Source organism: Onychostoma macrolepis, chromosome 03 (genome assembly GCF_012432095.1).
Source record: "Onychostoma macrolepis isolate SWU-2019 chromosome 03, ASM1243209v1, whole genome shotgun sequence".
Taxonomy (NCBI): domain Eukaryota; kingdom Metazoa; phylum Chordata; class Actinopteri; order Cypriniformes; family Cyprinidae; genus Onychostoma; species Onychostoma macrolepis.
Window position 1 is genome coordinate 47,979,844 of NC_081157.1, and position 15,604 is coordinate 47,995,447.

Consider the following 15,604-nt stretch of genomic DNA (forward strand, 5'->3'; position numbering starts at 1 on the left):
CCCTGGTTGAAGATATTTCCTTTTATCTCAATGGGACTTTCCTGGAAATATAAAGGATAAATTAAGAATGAGTCATGGTCCCCGCAATGCTCATCAAGAAGCCCAGAGTACTGAATTCAGATCTCTTTCATGTCTTTTTGCATCTGTGGGAGTTTTCACGTATAGTTTGTTTTAAAGGAACCAAACCCAGTTCACTTAAAGTGAACCAGAGAGGGACCCAGACGAAAGTGACATCAGTCTTTTTGGTGTTCACAATAAGTGGACTCAAAAGAGAGCCCGGTTCTTTTCTTGGTCCTCTTCAGCACTTTAAGCTTCGTTCAGACTGCCAGCCCAAATCAGTTTGTGTATATCCGGATGGAAACGGATTTGAATAACTGACTGTACACACAGCATATTGCAACTGTTCATATCCAATTTGTGTGTGCATAAGCGCTCTTTCGTTTTTACTGAATGTGCATTGGTTTCTATGTTAATGCCATTGTGTTATGACTACGCTAAAAACAACAGTAACAGCAATACAGTTTGCAATACAGATGTTGTCTTACCATCGCGGTTGCGCTGTAGTATTATTTTGTCGTGTGAGGAAACGCAGGAAGCTTGAATGTGCGGCTTTATTCCATGATGCTGTCTCCGCTACTTTGTTTTTCTTTTGGTCTCCGCTACATTCAAAACACAAAGAGGTACGTATACTAGCAGTATATTGTTTTTTTTTCCGCTTGACTTGCACTTCGCAACGACACTAGCTTGTTTCTGCCAAGATGTTCAGCATGTTTTCTGCAAAAACGTTTGACGTGTTTACGTTTTACGTGGCACGAGGACGTGAAAAAGCTACGCTAAATTCGATCTGACCGTTCAGACTGAAACGGATTTCCAGAAATGCGATTTGAATAGGATTCCAAACCACATACGAATGTAGCTCAAAACGGATTTGCACAAATCGTATTTCATGTAGTTTGTTGTCGTTCAGATTATTTAAATATGACTGGATTTCAATCAGATTTGCACAAAAATCGGATTTGGGCTGACAGTCTGAACGAGGCTTATATGATCTCAGACCCTTTCTTGTTCGCACCGCAACTTCACAAGAACCCAAACTCCAGTTTTTTGTGCAGCAGTGACATGCAGTCCTACTGAAAAATTTGGAAGATGAAGAGGACAGGGAAGAGGGTGAGGAAGAGCTGACAATCCCTGATCATGACACCGGTCAAGACATTTGCAGAGCTTTAACAACGCATTTCAGTCAAAGTTAAAATTAAAAGGGAACATTATGTAAAAAGTTCATTAGACTTTTTTCAACCTCTTTTTCCTCAGATGAGATGGTATTAAAATGTTTCTTTGCTAATAACTTTTGTTGCTTTCATTGACACACACAAGACAGCCCACGCACGCACACATCACTTGCAGAGACACAGATCGGAGATTACACTCGTGTGGAAATATTCACAAGCATGGATGCTTGTTGTCAACGCTACAATCAATGTAATATATGTTATAGCTACGATACTGAATCGCTATTTCTCAGCCACTAGGGGTTCAAATTTATGGTGGTTCTTTGCCACGGTCATGCATTAAATATAGCCTATTAATGCACAGTTAGCCATAGATTACATAAATAATAACAGAATTGTTTTCCATTTAGTTATTCAGCAGACACTTTTATCCAAAGTGACTTACAAACGAGGACAATGGAAGCAATCAAAATCAATTGATATGCAAGTGCTATAACAAGTCTCAGTTTAACGCAGTACATGTAGCAAAGTTTTTTTTTTTTTTATTATATAATAAATAAAAAAACCGATAGAATAGAAAAAAATAATAGAGTAAGCTAGTGTAAGAGGCCTTTTTTGCTTTTGTTAACTGTATAAAAAATAAAAATAAAACAGTACAAAAGAGAAAAGTTTATTTATTTTTTTTTTTATAAAGAATATAATTAGAATAGAGAGTGCTAGAGTTAGAGGGTCAAATAAAGATGGAAGAGATGTGTTTTTAGCCAATTCTTGAAGTCTAAGGACACATCTGCACGGATTGAGTTGGGCAGGTCATTCCACCAGGAGGGAACATTTAATGTGAAAGTGATTTTGTGCCTCTTTGGATGGCGCAATTAAGCGACAATCACTTGCAGAATGCAAGCTTCTAGAGGGCACACAAGTCTGAAGTAATGAATTTAGGTAAAGGGGTGCAGAGCCAGTGCTTTTGTAGGCAAACATTAAAGGGGTCATATGATGCGATTTCAATTTTTCCTTTCTCTTTGGTGTGTTACAAGCTGTTTGTGCATAGATAAGATCCCTGAAGTTGTAAAGACTAAAGTCTCAAAACCAAAGAGATATTCTTTATAAAAGTTAAGACTCGACCACACCCCCTAAAACAGCTCATTCTAACACACCCCCACGTCTATGTCACGGTGTGGGGAGATTTGCAAAACACCACCCAAATGCATACGCAAAGAAAGGGGGTGTGATTTTTATTCTCGCTGTAGTATTGTTGCTGCCGCCGGCGCCATGTCCTGGAGACGCTGTGTTTCGTTGTGAAAGCGAAACTACTTTGTTTGGGCTTCAAAAAAAAAAAAAAAAAAAGAGCACACTAGAAATCAGTGGTTAAGTTGTATTTACAACACTGTTCCAGAACAGTTCAACCCAAATATTAGAGTGTGTGCAGTGCATTTTACGGAGGACTGTTTCCTGAAGCTGGGAGTAGCCTGCCAGCTGTGCACAAAGGCCGTTTCTATATAGTGGGGCAATTCCAACTTTGCAAGAACAGTCTGGCGCTTCTGACTCACAGCCTGTAAGTACGTTTTCTTATTTGAAGAATTTGCCACTGACTATTCAAACGCGAGTTTTGAGCAGTGTAGAGTATCGCTTGTCGCTTGTTGTTTGTCGTTTATCCAATCACAAATGCAGACATGGTAATGTTTATGCGGCGCGATGCCACACGTAAAAAGACAGTATAAGTCATTATAATCAGTAATTATGTCCCCACTGGATGCAACAAATGCCTCGTTTATAATGGGTTTTATTGTTTTTTGTGTCATCACGCCGGTAAGGGGCGTAACATTTCCGTCTCACGCTTGAGGTATTCGGCCAATCACAACACGCCTGAATGGTCAAAAACACACAATTATGTAAAAATGACAGTTTTGGTGAGTTTTCAAGTTACAGTCTCTTATATCTTAAGTGAACGTAAACAGTTGGGAGAATATCAAGATGTGGATCTGTGCATTAATCTTAGGGTGTGCTCACTCCTAGTTCATTTGAGCCCTGCAAATGCTCTCGGAGTGGTTCAGCTCATATGTGTGAACAAACAAGTGATCTCAGACCCCACTAAAAGGTCCCAAAAACGATCCATACTCAGACTACCTCCAGAGGCGGTCTGAGTTCAGTTCGTTTGTGGGTCCATTTGTAGTTCGATTTCCTCATGATTTGTGAAAGCAACGAGGTCCCGGTACACTTTGTATGGACCAACATAACAGTAATACTTGAGGTTGAACTAAGCAGTTTAGAACTTGTATTTATTTTATATAGGCTATATTTTATTATTAGAATTATTCTTGTCATTTATGTAATCTACGGCTAACTGCACATTAATTTATTTAATGTATGAATCGTTAAGTATTCTCATCGTGACGGAGGCAAAGAACCACCCACAGACACAGAGATGTAGTGCAGTGAGAGCACATGTATTTGAATGCATGAATTATATTATTGATTTGAATTAGCCTAATTATCGAGAGAGAGAGAGATGAAAGTTGCATGTGTGAATTGTGTCTGTGCGTCTCATTCTGCAAAAGTGAAGCTGTGAGTTTCATTACTTCAAAACAAATTTTACCCCCTAGTTGCTGAGAAAAATAGCGATTCAGTATCAGTAAAAATAGTATTCCATATAAGCTACTATATTAATAAAACTTGGTCGGCAGCGTTGACGTGTTCATGCTCATGACTATTTCCGTGTGTTAGCATGATCGCCGATCTGTGTCTCTGCGAGTGAAGTGTGTGTGCATGTGGTGTCTCGTGTGCGTATATGAAAGCAGCAAAACAATATAGTAGCGATATAAAACTAGTAGCAAAGAAACATTTTAATACTATCTTATCTGAGGAAAAAAGCAAGTTGAATTAACTTTATACATAATATACCCTTTTAAACTTAAGATTGACTGAAAGGCATTGTTAAAGCTCTGCAAATGTCTTGACCGGTGTCATGATCAGGGATTACCAGCTCTTCTTCTCCCCTTCCCTGTCCACTTCATCTTCCAAATTTTCCAGATCAGACTCCAGCATTTCACTGCTGCAAAGAAAGCTGAAAGAAAGAAAAAGAGAACATCACTTAATTTACACAATGTCTGTTTGAAAGAATGAAGAATACTGTGTGCATGTTGTTATAGAGAATGTATATATCATTAATTGAAAAGACCATATTCTTGTTTCGTTGAGAAATGGTTTATTTTCATTTCAAGATAAATGAAGACATTGTCACAGCATTTAAATCTGTCCGTGTTGCATGTTCAAACCTTAATATCATTCATATTCATATCAAATTTATAGATTTTTTTTTTCTCCAGAAGTGAATAAGTTTGGAAAATTTTAATGCATTACAATTTAACATTCTATTAAGATTTTAGTTGACAAAATTTACTGTAAATTTAGTCAACTAAAATCTTATATATAGTAGACTATATGCTATATGCTAAATCTATGCAAAAGGCTATGACTAAAACTAAATAAACATTGCTGTCAAAATTAACACTGCATGCTTCAAGTACATTAAAGATATTACAATTATTTTAAGGTATAACAGTGAATAAATTATTTACGAGTGACACGCCCCTTAATGCTGATTGACTACAAGTGCATTGTGGGGCTCAGTCTGACTAACATTCAACAGCTTTCTCAAAAATCGCATACTGCACTTTTAAATCACCTTACTGCAAAGTGCAGATAAGCTTCGAGACTTGTCTTCCATTTAAAACTTTTCACACAGATTACATGCGTAAGGAATCGCTTCAGTGTGAATTCTCATGTGACTGTTAAATCCTTGTTTACAGGCGAAACACTTTCCATACTGAGAGCAAGTAAAAGGCTTTTTGTTCCCAGTATGAATTAACATGTGACTTACAAAGCTTCCTTTACATGTGAAAGCATTTCCACACTAAGGACAGGTGAAAGACTTTTCTGAAGTGTGAATACGCACATGAACATTAAGTTGTTTTTTTTGTGTGAAACTCTTTCCACATTGGGAGCAGGTAAAAGGCTTTATTCCAGCATGAATTAACATGTGATTCTTAAGGGTTTCTTTACGTGACAAAGTCTTTCCACACTGAAAGCAAGTGAAATTCTTTTCTGAGCTGTGAATATGAACATGCTCATTGAGTTGTTTTTTCTGTGTAAAACTCTTTCCACACTGAGAACAGACAAAAGGCTTTATTCCAGTATGAATTAACATGTGATTCTTCAGGCTTCCTCTACGTGACAAAGACTTTCCACACTGGGAGCAGGTGAAAGGCTTTTCTGAAGTGTGAGTTACCAAATGATCCCTAAGGCATCCTTTATATGTAAAACTCTTTCCACAGTGAGAGCAGGTAAAAGGCTTTATTCCAGCATGAATTAACATGTGATTCTTCAGGCTTGCTTTACAAGTAAAAGTATTTCCACACTGAGAGCAGCTGAAAGAGTTTATTCCAGTATGAATTTTCATGTGATTCCAAAGGTTTCCTCTTTGGCGGAAAGTGTTTCCACACTGAGGGCAGGTGAAAGGCTTTTTCCCCATATGAATTAGCATGTGATTCTTAAGGTTTTCTTTGCGTGTGAAAGTATTTCCACAATCAGAGCAGGTGAAAGGCCTTTTTCCAGTATGAATAATCATTATGTGTTTGTCAAGGCTTCTTTTCTGTTTGAAACTCTTTTCACACTGAGAGCAGGTAAAAGGCTTTATTCCAGCATGAATTAACATGTGAGTCTTAAGGTATCCTTTACGTGTGAAAGACTTTCCACACTCAGAGCAGCTGAAAGGCTTTTCTGAAGAGTGAGTTACCAAATGATCCTTAAGGTGTCCTTTTTGCGTAAAACTTTTTCCACACTGAGAGCAGCTGAAAGGCTTTATTCTATTATGAATTCTCATGTGATTCTTAAGGTATGTTTTACGAGTGAATGAGTTTCCACACTCGGAGCAGGTGAAGAGCCTTTTGACTTCTGTTATTTGAATGTTGCTTTGTGAGCAACTGTTTTCAGTTTTAGAGCAGCTCACTGATTTTTCTCCATTGACAGAAGGATCTTTCTGATGCTGATGTTTCTCCACCACTTCATTCAGATCTTGTTCTTCTTTCACTTTCATCAGGCCTAAATGAAAACATTAAAGTAATGAAAATCAATTGGGACATTTGGAAAACTAAAAGGAACTTAAGGTGCATTCAACACGACAGCAAGCTAAACATTTTTTCTGTTAATTTTTACAGACATAAAAGACGTTTTATATGTATAGACAACAACATTGTCAAAACATTCCCTGTTCACATGGATCCATGAAAACTAAAAAGGCTGTATTATGCTGACAGGCCAGTAGATGGCAATGTCACTGTAAATAAAGACTATGCGCCTATAGACTGAACAATACACAAGCGCATGATGTCACTGTTTTCACAAATTAGTTTTTTTTTGTAGCATGTAAACTTTGGGATTTCCACTTTGATACCGGTTTTCAAAAGTTAGCATTTTAAGGGCCCCACATTTTTTGCTGTTTTGTAAATTAACAGTCAAAATTCATACAATTATTTTTTTTAGTTTTTTGGAAAAATGTTTCTTGCCTTCTTAAACTGAACTCATGATCATTAACAAGGCATTTACACAACACCATTTTCAATTAAAACAGAAAACGCATGCGTTTTGTCCATGCATTTACACAACATCAGTATTTTCGGGGGGCTTAAGGGGAACTTTAAAGTCTGCATGAAATCAAAATGGATTTTATTTACTTTCGCACATTGCTAGTCTTGATGTTAACAATTAATCCGTGCAACTTAATACGCTGAAAAAATTGTTTGTCTTGGTAATCTTTAATCAAAATCTGAACATTTACTTCCGCTCTGGAATGGCATTCCTTTTTTGATGACGTCAGTTTGACGACTTGGGCAGAATATCCTTAAACACACCCCTCTGACCGTTAGGTTTCTATGAGTGAGAGACAGAGAGGAGGAGCGCTAAAATAAAACCCTGCCCTCTATTCAGTATTCCGTTTCTGCTGGAAATACAGAATTCATTAATGTCCTGAAGGACATTACTGGACCCCTGCTGGATCCTCTTCAGTTTGCCTACAGAGCAAACAGGTCTGTGGACAATGCAGTCAACATGGGACTGCATTATGTTCTGCAACACCTAGATAGACCAGGGACTTATGCAAGGATCCTGTTTGTGGACTTCAGCTCGGCCTTTAACGCTATCATTCCAGACCTCCTCCTGCCCAAACTTACTCAGCTATCCTTGCCCACCTCCATCTGTCAGTCGAGCAACAGCTTCCTGACATGCAGCTAGTGAGGCTTGGAAAATTCTCATCCAGCACCCGTAGGATCAGCACTGACGCCCCCCAGGGTTGTGTCCTCTCCCCACTGCTATTCTCCCTGTACACCAAAGACATCTAAAGACCCCTCTGTCAAGCTGGTGAAGTTTGCAGACGACACCACACTTATCGGCCTCATTCAGGACGGTGACGAGTCTGCTTACAGACAGGAGGTTAAGGAGCTGGCTGTCTGGTGCAGTCTTAACAACCTGGAGCGCAACACGCTCAAAACAGGTTGAGTTGTGCTGCAGTAAAGTGCTGTAGTACTACGGTGATTATCTAGTCAGCGCGCATCTTGTCATGTGCATTTGGGGCAGATAGCCTATAAGTCGTAATTTAACGTAAGATAAATTATTATTTAAATCCCATTGATTAAAAACCTGCTATCATATGCTTCATTCTACTGGTCATCTTCAGTGCGCGCAGCTCAAAACAGAAATGCAAAACAGTAAAACTACTGTCATATACATAACTTTATAATGAGAGCAATAGGGCTGGGTATCGTTTAAAAAATGTATATATTGATACCGATACCTTAAGCTCGATACCGGTTCCTGAACAATACTTTTTTTCGTTACCAATTTTATGAAATCAGTTTTAACAAGATTACATTATCTCAAAAAAACTTTTGTTTTATTTTTTTCAGCTTGTTGACATTTATACAGACTCAAAGCCTCATCTCCTGAGCCACTGCACAAAGGAACAAAATATATCCAATGCAATAAATCAGTGCAAATAATTTGAATACAGTTCAAATAGTTTTCAGTTTACACATCTGTTAGGCTACATTTACACTAGTGCATGTTCGTTTTAAAATGCATAACTCAGACAGAATCATCATTTATTCCAGGTTGTTAAAGACTACAAGAAAATAAAAATCTTTATCCTCTTTCATAAGTGGGTGTTTTATTTTCTTTCACCATATGTTTTAATGTTATTAAATTCTGGTGTAGTATGACTAATTATTTGAATGCATAAAAACTTATTCAAATTTATTCTTAAAATAGCCTTATGAAATGTTTTATTTTTCCTCAGAAATTATGTGTTCTGGTTTTCAAATGAAGGCATAAAACATTAATTTAATTCATCTTTAAATTATTGAAAGTCAAAGTTTATTTATTTATTTTGCAAACAAAGGGGGTTTACTATTAAAATTAAAACATGGAAGAAATTGTGTGTGATTATTACTTAAAAAAATAAAGTTTTAATAATTTTAATAGTAGTCTAGTAGTAACAGTATGTACATTCTGCTGAACAATAGTAATGGATTTCTGCCTCAGTGTCTTCCAAGTTAAACCAAACTTTTATTTTGATGGGTTGCCGTGAATACCTTTACAGTTCTGTGTGTATATGATATGACACTAGTTTTACTCAAATCAAACGGTAAAATGCTCATGAAGTGACTCTCAGAGCAGTTCTGGAGATGTTGTTCATGTGTTTATGCCCTCATTTAGTGAGACAGCAGACGCTGAAATCACCGCGAGCGTCACGCGCGCTTCAGTTTGTGTGTAGTAAACAAAACCACGCGATATAGAGAGCAGACTGCTCCATACGCTTTCGAATCACTCTGGCGGATGTCAAACACTGATCAATCTGCGCCGTGCCACTTCTAGTCGAACACACCTAGTGCTGCAGGCTTATTGCCTCATTAACGTTGATGAGATTAAACCCTTAGGTATCGAAATTTGGTACCGAACGACAAGACGTTTTTCGATACTTGATGGTATCGAGGCAATTCGGTCGGTGCCTAAAAAGTATCGAACTCGATACCCAGCCCTAGAGAGCACTATTGTAAAAAATGTTGTGAATTCTTAGGAATTCTGCGAGGCGTCCGTTACACATTTTCCTTGTGTGTTAACATCAGCAATGACTGTCGAATGTATGACTTGAATCTTGGTAATGTAAACATATGATTCAACTATTGGCAAGATTCGAAAATTCTGATTCGACTATGAAAATCCTTAGTCGGGGACACCCCTACAGAAAACTTACACACAACTGCAGTCATGCACACCATGGAATTTTAAATCATTAACAAACACAAAATTTTAGCTAACATGATTTCCATCAAATGTACAGCAAATTTTCAAGTTGGTTTAGTAGCCTACTTCGTTAAAGCAAGATTCTTCATGCATAGCTTACACTGTACAACAGTTATTTCCTTTTAAGGCTGTCAAATTGGCTGAAAAACTTAATTCAAATTTTGTACTAAAATATTACCAATATTCAAATTATATTCGAATTTAAAAGGCATAATTTCTGTTAGGGGGGAAAAAGTTTTGGCTTCTCTCCTGAGGCCAGAAGAGGGCGCATCGAGCAAAATATTACCGTACTAATACATGATTCTTCAAAGCAATAAAAAAACAAGACTATCTTTGAAAAAAAGTGCATAATGTTTAAAATAATGTTTATAAACCATATATAACTAATTATGTTGCTTAAACAATTAGAAACAACAAGCATCATGTAAGTATTTATAGTTTAATACTAAGGACCGAAAACCAATCACAAAGAGTAGCCTACTTTTTCCATTTAAAAACATGAGATGATGCAGTGGGATACAGAAAAACTGCCATAAAGTCTCAAGACATGTTTTTTTTTTTTTTTTTTTTAAGTTGAACTTACATTAATTTACATGGCTTTATAAAAATGCGACTCTCGTGCGAGACGCGAGTACAATGGTGATAGATGTCCCTATAGAAAATGTGATAATATGCGTTCTGTGTGAATGACTTGGTTCCAGTTTTGAGGTAAACAACATCTCTGCAATGATGTTCTCTTTTTCTGCAATATTTTGAATGAGCAGCGCCACATCCAGTGCGTTCAACTGGATAGGCTAAAAAAAAGCATTAAAATGCAACGATACCTACATCGTCATCGCATCTTGTGTGCCACATATAAGGCTGCGTTTACACTGCAAATCTTAATGCACAGATCCGATCTTTTGACCATATCCGATTTTTTTTGGCCCGTCTGTTTACATTCACGTTAGACACGACTGGTATCCGATATCCGTGTTTACATTAATTCCAGCCCAAAAGGATTGTCTGCAGTGATCGCTTTACTATGCACATGGTAGACCCTCGGGTTTTAAATGGCAGTGCTATAAAAATTATTTACACTGAACAAAATTATAAACGCAACACTTTTGTTTTTGCCCCCATTTGTCGAGCTGAACTCAAAGATCTAAGACTTTTTCTATGTACACAAAAGGCCTTTCTCTCTCAAATATTGTTCACAAATCTGTCTAAATCTGTGTTAGTGAGCACTTCTCCTTTGCCGATAATCCATCCATCTCACAGGTATTAGCAGTTCTGTTGAGAATTGGATGTGTGTTAGACGTAGTTCGGATGTCCAGATATCAGATGTGTATCCGATTAAAATCCACATTTGGAAGTGGCTCAGATCGGATGCGGAAAAAAAAAACAGATCTCGCGCAGGTTTTTGTGTTTACACGTGTGCAAATTCCGATCTGTGTCAGATGTGAGCGAAAGATCGGATTTTTTGTGTCATTGTAAACAGCCTAAGGCTGTCTGATGCACTAAAATTCGAATGCAGAATTTTTGATCATCCTGAGTTTGAGGAGAATAATTGTAGACGGGTGTTATTTGCACACGCACCAGCCAGCGACTCATGTGCGTCAACATGAGTGTCAACAGAACCAGGAACTATGATAAAGCAGTGCTAAATATAGCTTTATTATGTCAAAAATGCTCTTTTATTTATGAAACAACTGTAATCCTGATAGTATTCCCACTTTTTACAAAATGTAACTGTAATCTCAATACTTAGTTTTTTGATGTAACTGCAATGAATTACAGTAACTAGATTTTTGTATCCTGATTACGTAACGCTGTTACATGTATTCTGTTACTGTTTTAGTACTTTTAGGCGGAAAACAGCAATAAAACAGGTAAACCTTTGTCCACAAAATGTTTGAGATTACACTAATTAAAAACAAAGTGAATCTGATGTGTCTCACACACTCTGTGCTCAACAGTTTTACGATTCTAAAAAAGCAATGAGCGAAAATAAAATATAAATTTTCAGTTCCATTGCATTTTTAAGACCTTTGAAATGTGGATTTAAGACATTTTAATGATCCAATTAAGCCCTTAATTTTACATTCATGTAACAGGCCCGGACTGGTCATCGGGAGCACTGGGAGAATTCCTGAGGTGCAGCTGATTTGGCCCACTGCCCCGTTTTTTTGTTGTTGTTGTTTTTTTAAGTTATTATTATTATTGTTGTTATAATTTCATATTTATGCCTTCCCAATGTACCAAAGTGAAAATGAATGAGTCACAGCCTAATAATGCAATAGTATGTTCAGAGTTAGGATTGTGCAAAAAACAAATTGAACTAATTTTGACATTTAGGCACTTTAGAAAATGTGATTTCATATATTTGCATGAAATATGGGTTTGTTAAATCTAGGATATTTAAGTCATTTTAAGATAAATAACAACATTCTGTGCAAACAAATTGCAATCATGTGGTTGTTTTGAAACAAGGTCATAACAGTAAACTTGCTGGTGAAAAAGTGACAGGTGCAAGAAAATAAAGGGAGAGACAGATATTGGGGGAAATGAATAAAAGGAAAAGTGAAGTGAAGGTGCAGTTATAAAGAGAGTACCTTTAATTATTTTCCACGGCCTTAGACTAAGGATTTAGACCTTTTTATATGATGGCCATACAAATAATAGGGTTGTCTGTTGTTTCAGAATTTTTTGTTGATGTATAACATTAGTCTATATACATAAAAAAAAGGGGCCAAATATTGCTTTTGGGGAACAACAGCTTGAGCAGTACCCCTAAAAGAACATCTTTGTACCTTGCTTACCTCTAATAGGTACATATCAGTGCCTTAAGGGTACAAATTACCAATCTAAGGTACTAATATGTACCTTTTAGGGATAAAAAAAAAGAAAGAAAAAAGATACCCATGTCCTCTTAAGGGTATTGCTCCAGTGGCAAACTGTTGTACCACAAAAGGTAAAAGTTTTGGCCCATTTTTTCCTGTGTTGCCTGGATGGGTGTGAGATTTCCTGGCCTGAAACAACATCCCAGTCCAGCCCTGGAATGTAAAACTTTTTAAGAATCTGATTCTGGAGGCACCCTGTTAAATCTTTGTAAGCCAAATGTACCACAAGCAGTAATGTAAGATGATGAATGAAGAATAAACACCAACCTCCTTGTTCCTCGTGTTTTATTCTCTGGGTTTCTGGTTCCTCGTGTTTTATTTTCCAGGTTTCTGGTTCACTCGTGTCCTCCTCACTCTCCTCTTTAACAAACACCATCTTCACAGCAGCAGATCTCAGTTCAGATGATACTCCTCCAGATATTCCTGCTTGCTTCAAAACTTAGTCACGACTGTGAGGATGAGAATATTACAGATATTTACTGACCTGATTCAAAAACTGTATTTTTCTATTTACAGAAACAACACTTCTAACCGTTTGTATTAAGGCAGCATCCCGAACAAAACAACAGATATCACGGTGATACTGCACTTCTTCCTCCGAGGTTTAATGGTGTTTGGCAAACAAACGTATGTATCTTAGCGCCACCCGCTGGACTGGAGTGAAGCGGCGAGAGGAGGGAAAATAAAACGGGGACTATTTGTTTCCCCATAAAAAAAATCGCATGGTATTCGATTAACACCAACAGTCTTCATGAGTGAGTAGAAGAGAAAAACAAGAGAAGACAAATATTTCACTGAAAATTACACAAGGTTTCCTAATGGTTAAGGGCCATTCCACCAAATGGTTTCTATTTGTTTCCAAAAAAAAAAAAAAAATAATAATAATAATCTTTTTATTTTGAGGATTGAATCTAGTAATACACATATTTAACTATTAAAAATAGGTACTGGTCAATCTCAGATAAAGTTATTTAATTTTGTACACATTTTTTAAATTAAAGATGGATGCATTTTTCTCAGTACTGTTACCAAAACTCTTTAAAAAAGCACGTTTCAAAATATGTCAACAAATTCCTTCATTTTCCCTCAGGAAGGTGTTTATTTTAAAGAAACTGTTGGTTTCATGGTCATTTAAAAAAATCACTATTTATATAAGTTGTTTTTTCTAATGTACACAAACACTTTTTTTTTTTTTTTTTAAAGGCGATTGAAACCTCAAGTTGATCAATTTTCTATGATGCAATTTATTAAACAACGTGATATATGATGGACCGAACTTAATTTAAAGGGCACCTATTATGTCAAATCCACATTTACATGGTATCTCTAGCAGTACAAGTATCGGGGGTTAAAGCAAAAATGCAATGACTGTGGCAACTTTAACATTTGAAAGGATACTATGGTAAAGTTATTGCTTTCTTTATTAAAACTGATTTTTTTTTCTCCCCTGCATATACAGTTGACCTGAAGAATGAATGCTTGGAAAATTAAGAGCTACATCACCGCTTATCAACACTAGGGGTGTGACAATACACTTAGCTCACGAGATGAGACAAAATACAGATACTTGGTTCACTAGAAAGAGACGGTATTTTAACACTATTTTTTCAGAAATTTTCAATGACAAAATATTTGTCTTTTAATTAGCCTACAACAAGTAAAACAATGCAGTTGAATTTAGAAATAAAATATCTAAACCAGGTAATTACATGGTTTTATTGAACAGCACAGTTAAAATTCATAATGTAATATGCCTATACATAATATGAACATAACCAACTTAAGTAAATTACAAATTATAAATAACAAATAAAGGTAACGAGGTAATAACAAAATTTGTTCTGGCAATCATATAATTCTTATGGAGATGACACGATTACTCTGAGCTGTCTACAAAGCTCCGCTGCTTTTTAATTAGTTTTTCTATGTAAATATGTGTTAGATGGACATCTTTGACCATTGCGCCTCGCGCTTCTCCATTCATCAGGGCTGCGACTCTGCTACTGGATACTATTATGCGCGTCTCGTGTTTATAAGAGCAAAACAATTCTGATTGGCTAGTAATGTTAGTTTGGTTGAGAGTGAAAGCTGTGCTCCTCTCATACCATTGGTAGGCAAATTCCTGGACTCGAAAGTGATATCAACAAGTTTTTTTTTTTTTTTTTTTTAAAGGGGTCATCGGATGCCCATTTTACACAAGTTGATATGATTATTTATGGTCTTAATGAAAAGTCTATAACATCCCTGCTGAAAAAAACAACAGAACCACAAGCACAATAGAAAATGTAATGGATTTAATGTTATGAAGGGAATTGTATTGGTTTTAATGGAAACTATAATGGTGTCTACTGGTATGTAATGGATTCTATTGGTGGGATGTTAAATCCTATTGGAAAAATGCCCAAAACACACTTTTTGTAATTTTGTAATGGTTTTACTGGAAAAAGCTAATGGTTTATAATGGTATTTTAATGGAAACCATTGGAATTTCTGTGATGGTTTCTATTGGGCTTCTATTGTTTTTTTACTTTGGTTAAAGTTTCTCAATGGTAGTGTAAAAGACACCTTTACCCTGTGAAAATCAGCTCTGTTTTCAGCACGCTGTTCTAGTCCATGTTGCTTTAAATGCTAGTGAGCTCTGCTGACTCCGCCCCTCTCTTCCATGGAGTGACGAGCAGACCATAGATATGCGACCGCAGATACGTTGACGCGTCAGCCATCTCGCATTCATCATAATAAGCAATGAATAGATATACAAGCGTATAACTTGCTGTTGTAGACACAGTCAGTGAGCTCAAAGATTTGCAGACCGTTCCAAAAATGGTGGATGGCTTACATATTGCGACCCATAGAAACAGTCCATAATGAGGCATCTAGGTATATATATATCTATGGAGCACATTATTAGGAAAGGCGATTTGCAAAGATTCATAAAAAACCCTTATACTCACATCTTCTGTAGATAAAGCTGGATCACGAATGATTCGGTCTAACATAGATGCATTTTTTTAACATAGATGCCTCATTCATTCATTCATTTATGTAGATCGGGGCATTCCCTTCAAAATGAAAGTAACATTAATCCTCTGCGTCTTCAGCGGCTCAGATGTCAGGAGTAAATGACGACTGCTATTCATTATT

General features: G+C 36.6%; 1 protein-coding gene across 2 annotated transcripts; it reads right to left on the reverse strand.

Moving 5' to 3' along the window:
* Positions 1 to 4,419: 4,419 nt before the first annotated feature.
* Positions 4,420 to 13,141, reverse strand: LOC131537329 (gastrula zinc finger protein XlCGF26.1-like). 2 transcript variants are annotated; one of them, XM_058770682.1, is made up of 4 exons: positions 12,996 to 13,141; positions 12,731 to 12,912; positions 12,483 to 12,616; positions 4,420 to 6,326 (listed from the first exon to the last, which is right to left on the reverse strand). In XM_058770682.1, the coding sequence occupies exons 3-4, from the start codon at positions 12,484 to 12,486 to the stop codon at positions 5,140 to 5,142; spliced, it is 1,191 nt and encodes a 396-aa protein (XP_058626665.1). In that variant the 5' UTR covers positions 12,487 to 12,616; positions 12,731 to 12,912; positions 12,996 to 13,141; the 3' UTR covers positions 4,420 to 5,139. The 2 variants fall into 2 exon arrangements, with proteins under 2 accessions (XP_058626665.1, XP_058626664.1); XM_058770681.1 differs by lacking the exon at positions 12,483 to 12,616.
* Between the last annotated feature and the right edge of the window lie 2,463 nt (positions 13,142 to 15,604).

Bases quoted from the DNA above. Each gene is read 5' to 3' on its own strand.
- LOC131537329 (XM_058770681.1), bottom strand. From the start codon at position 12,839: ATGGTGTTTGTTAAAGAGGAGAGTGAGGAGGACACGAGTGAACCAGAA. The intron at 6,327-12,730 runs GTTGGTGTTTAT...GTTTTCATTTAG, and splicing joins AAAACACGAGGAACAAGGAG to GCCTGATGAAAGTGAAAGAA.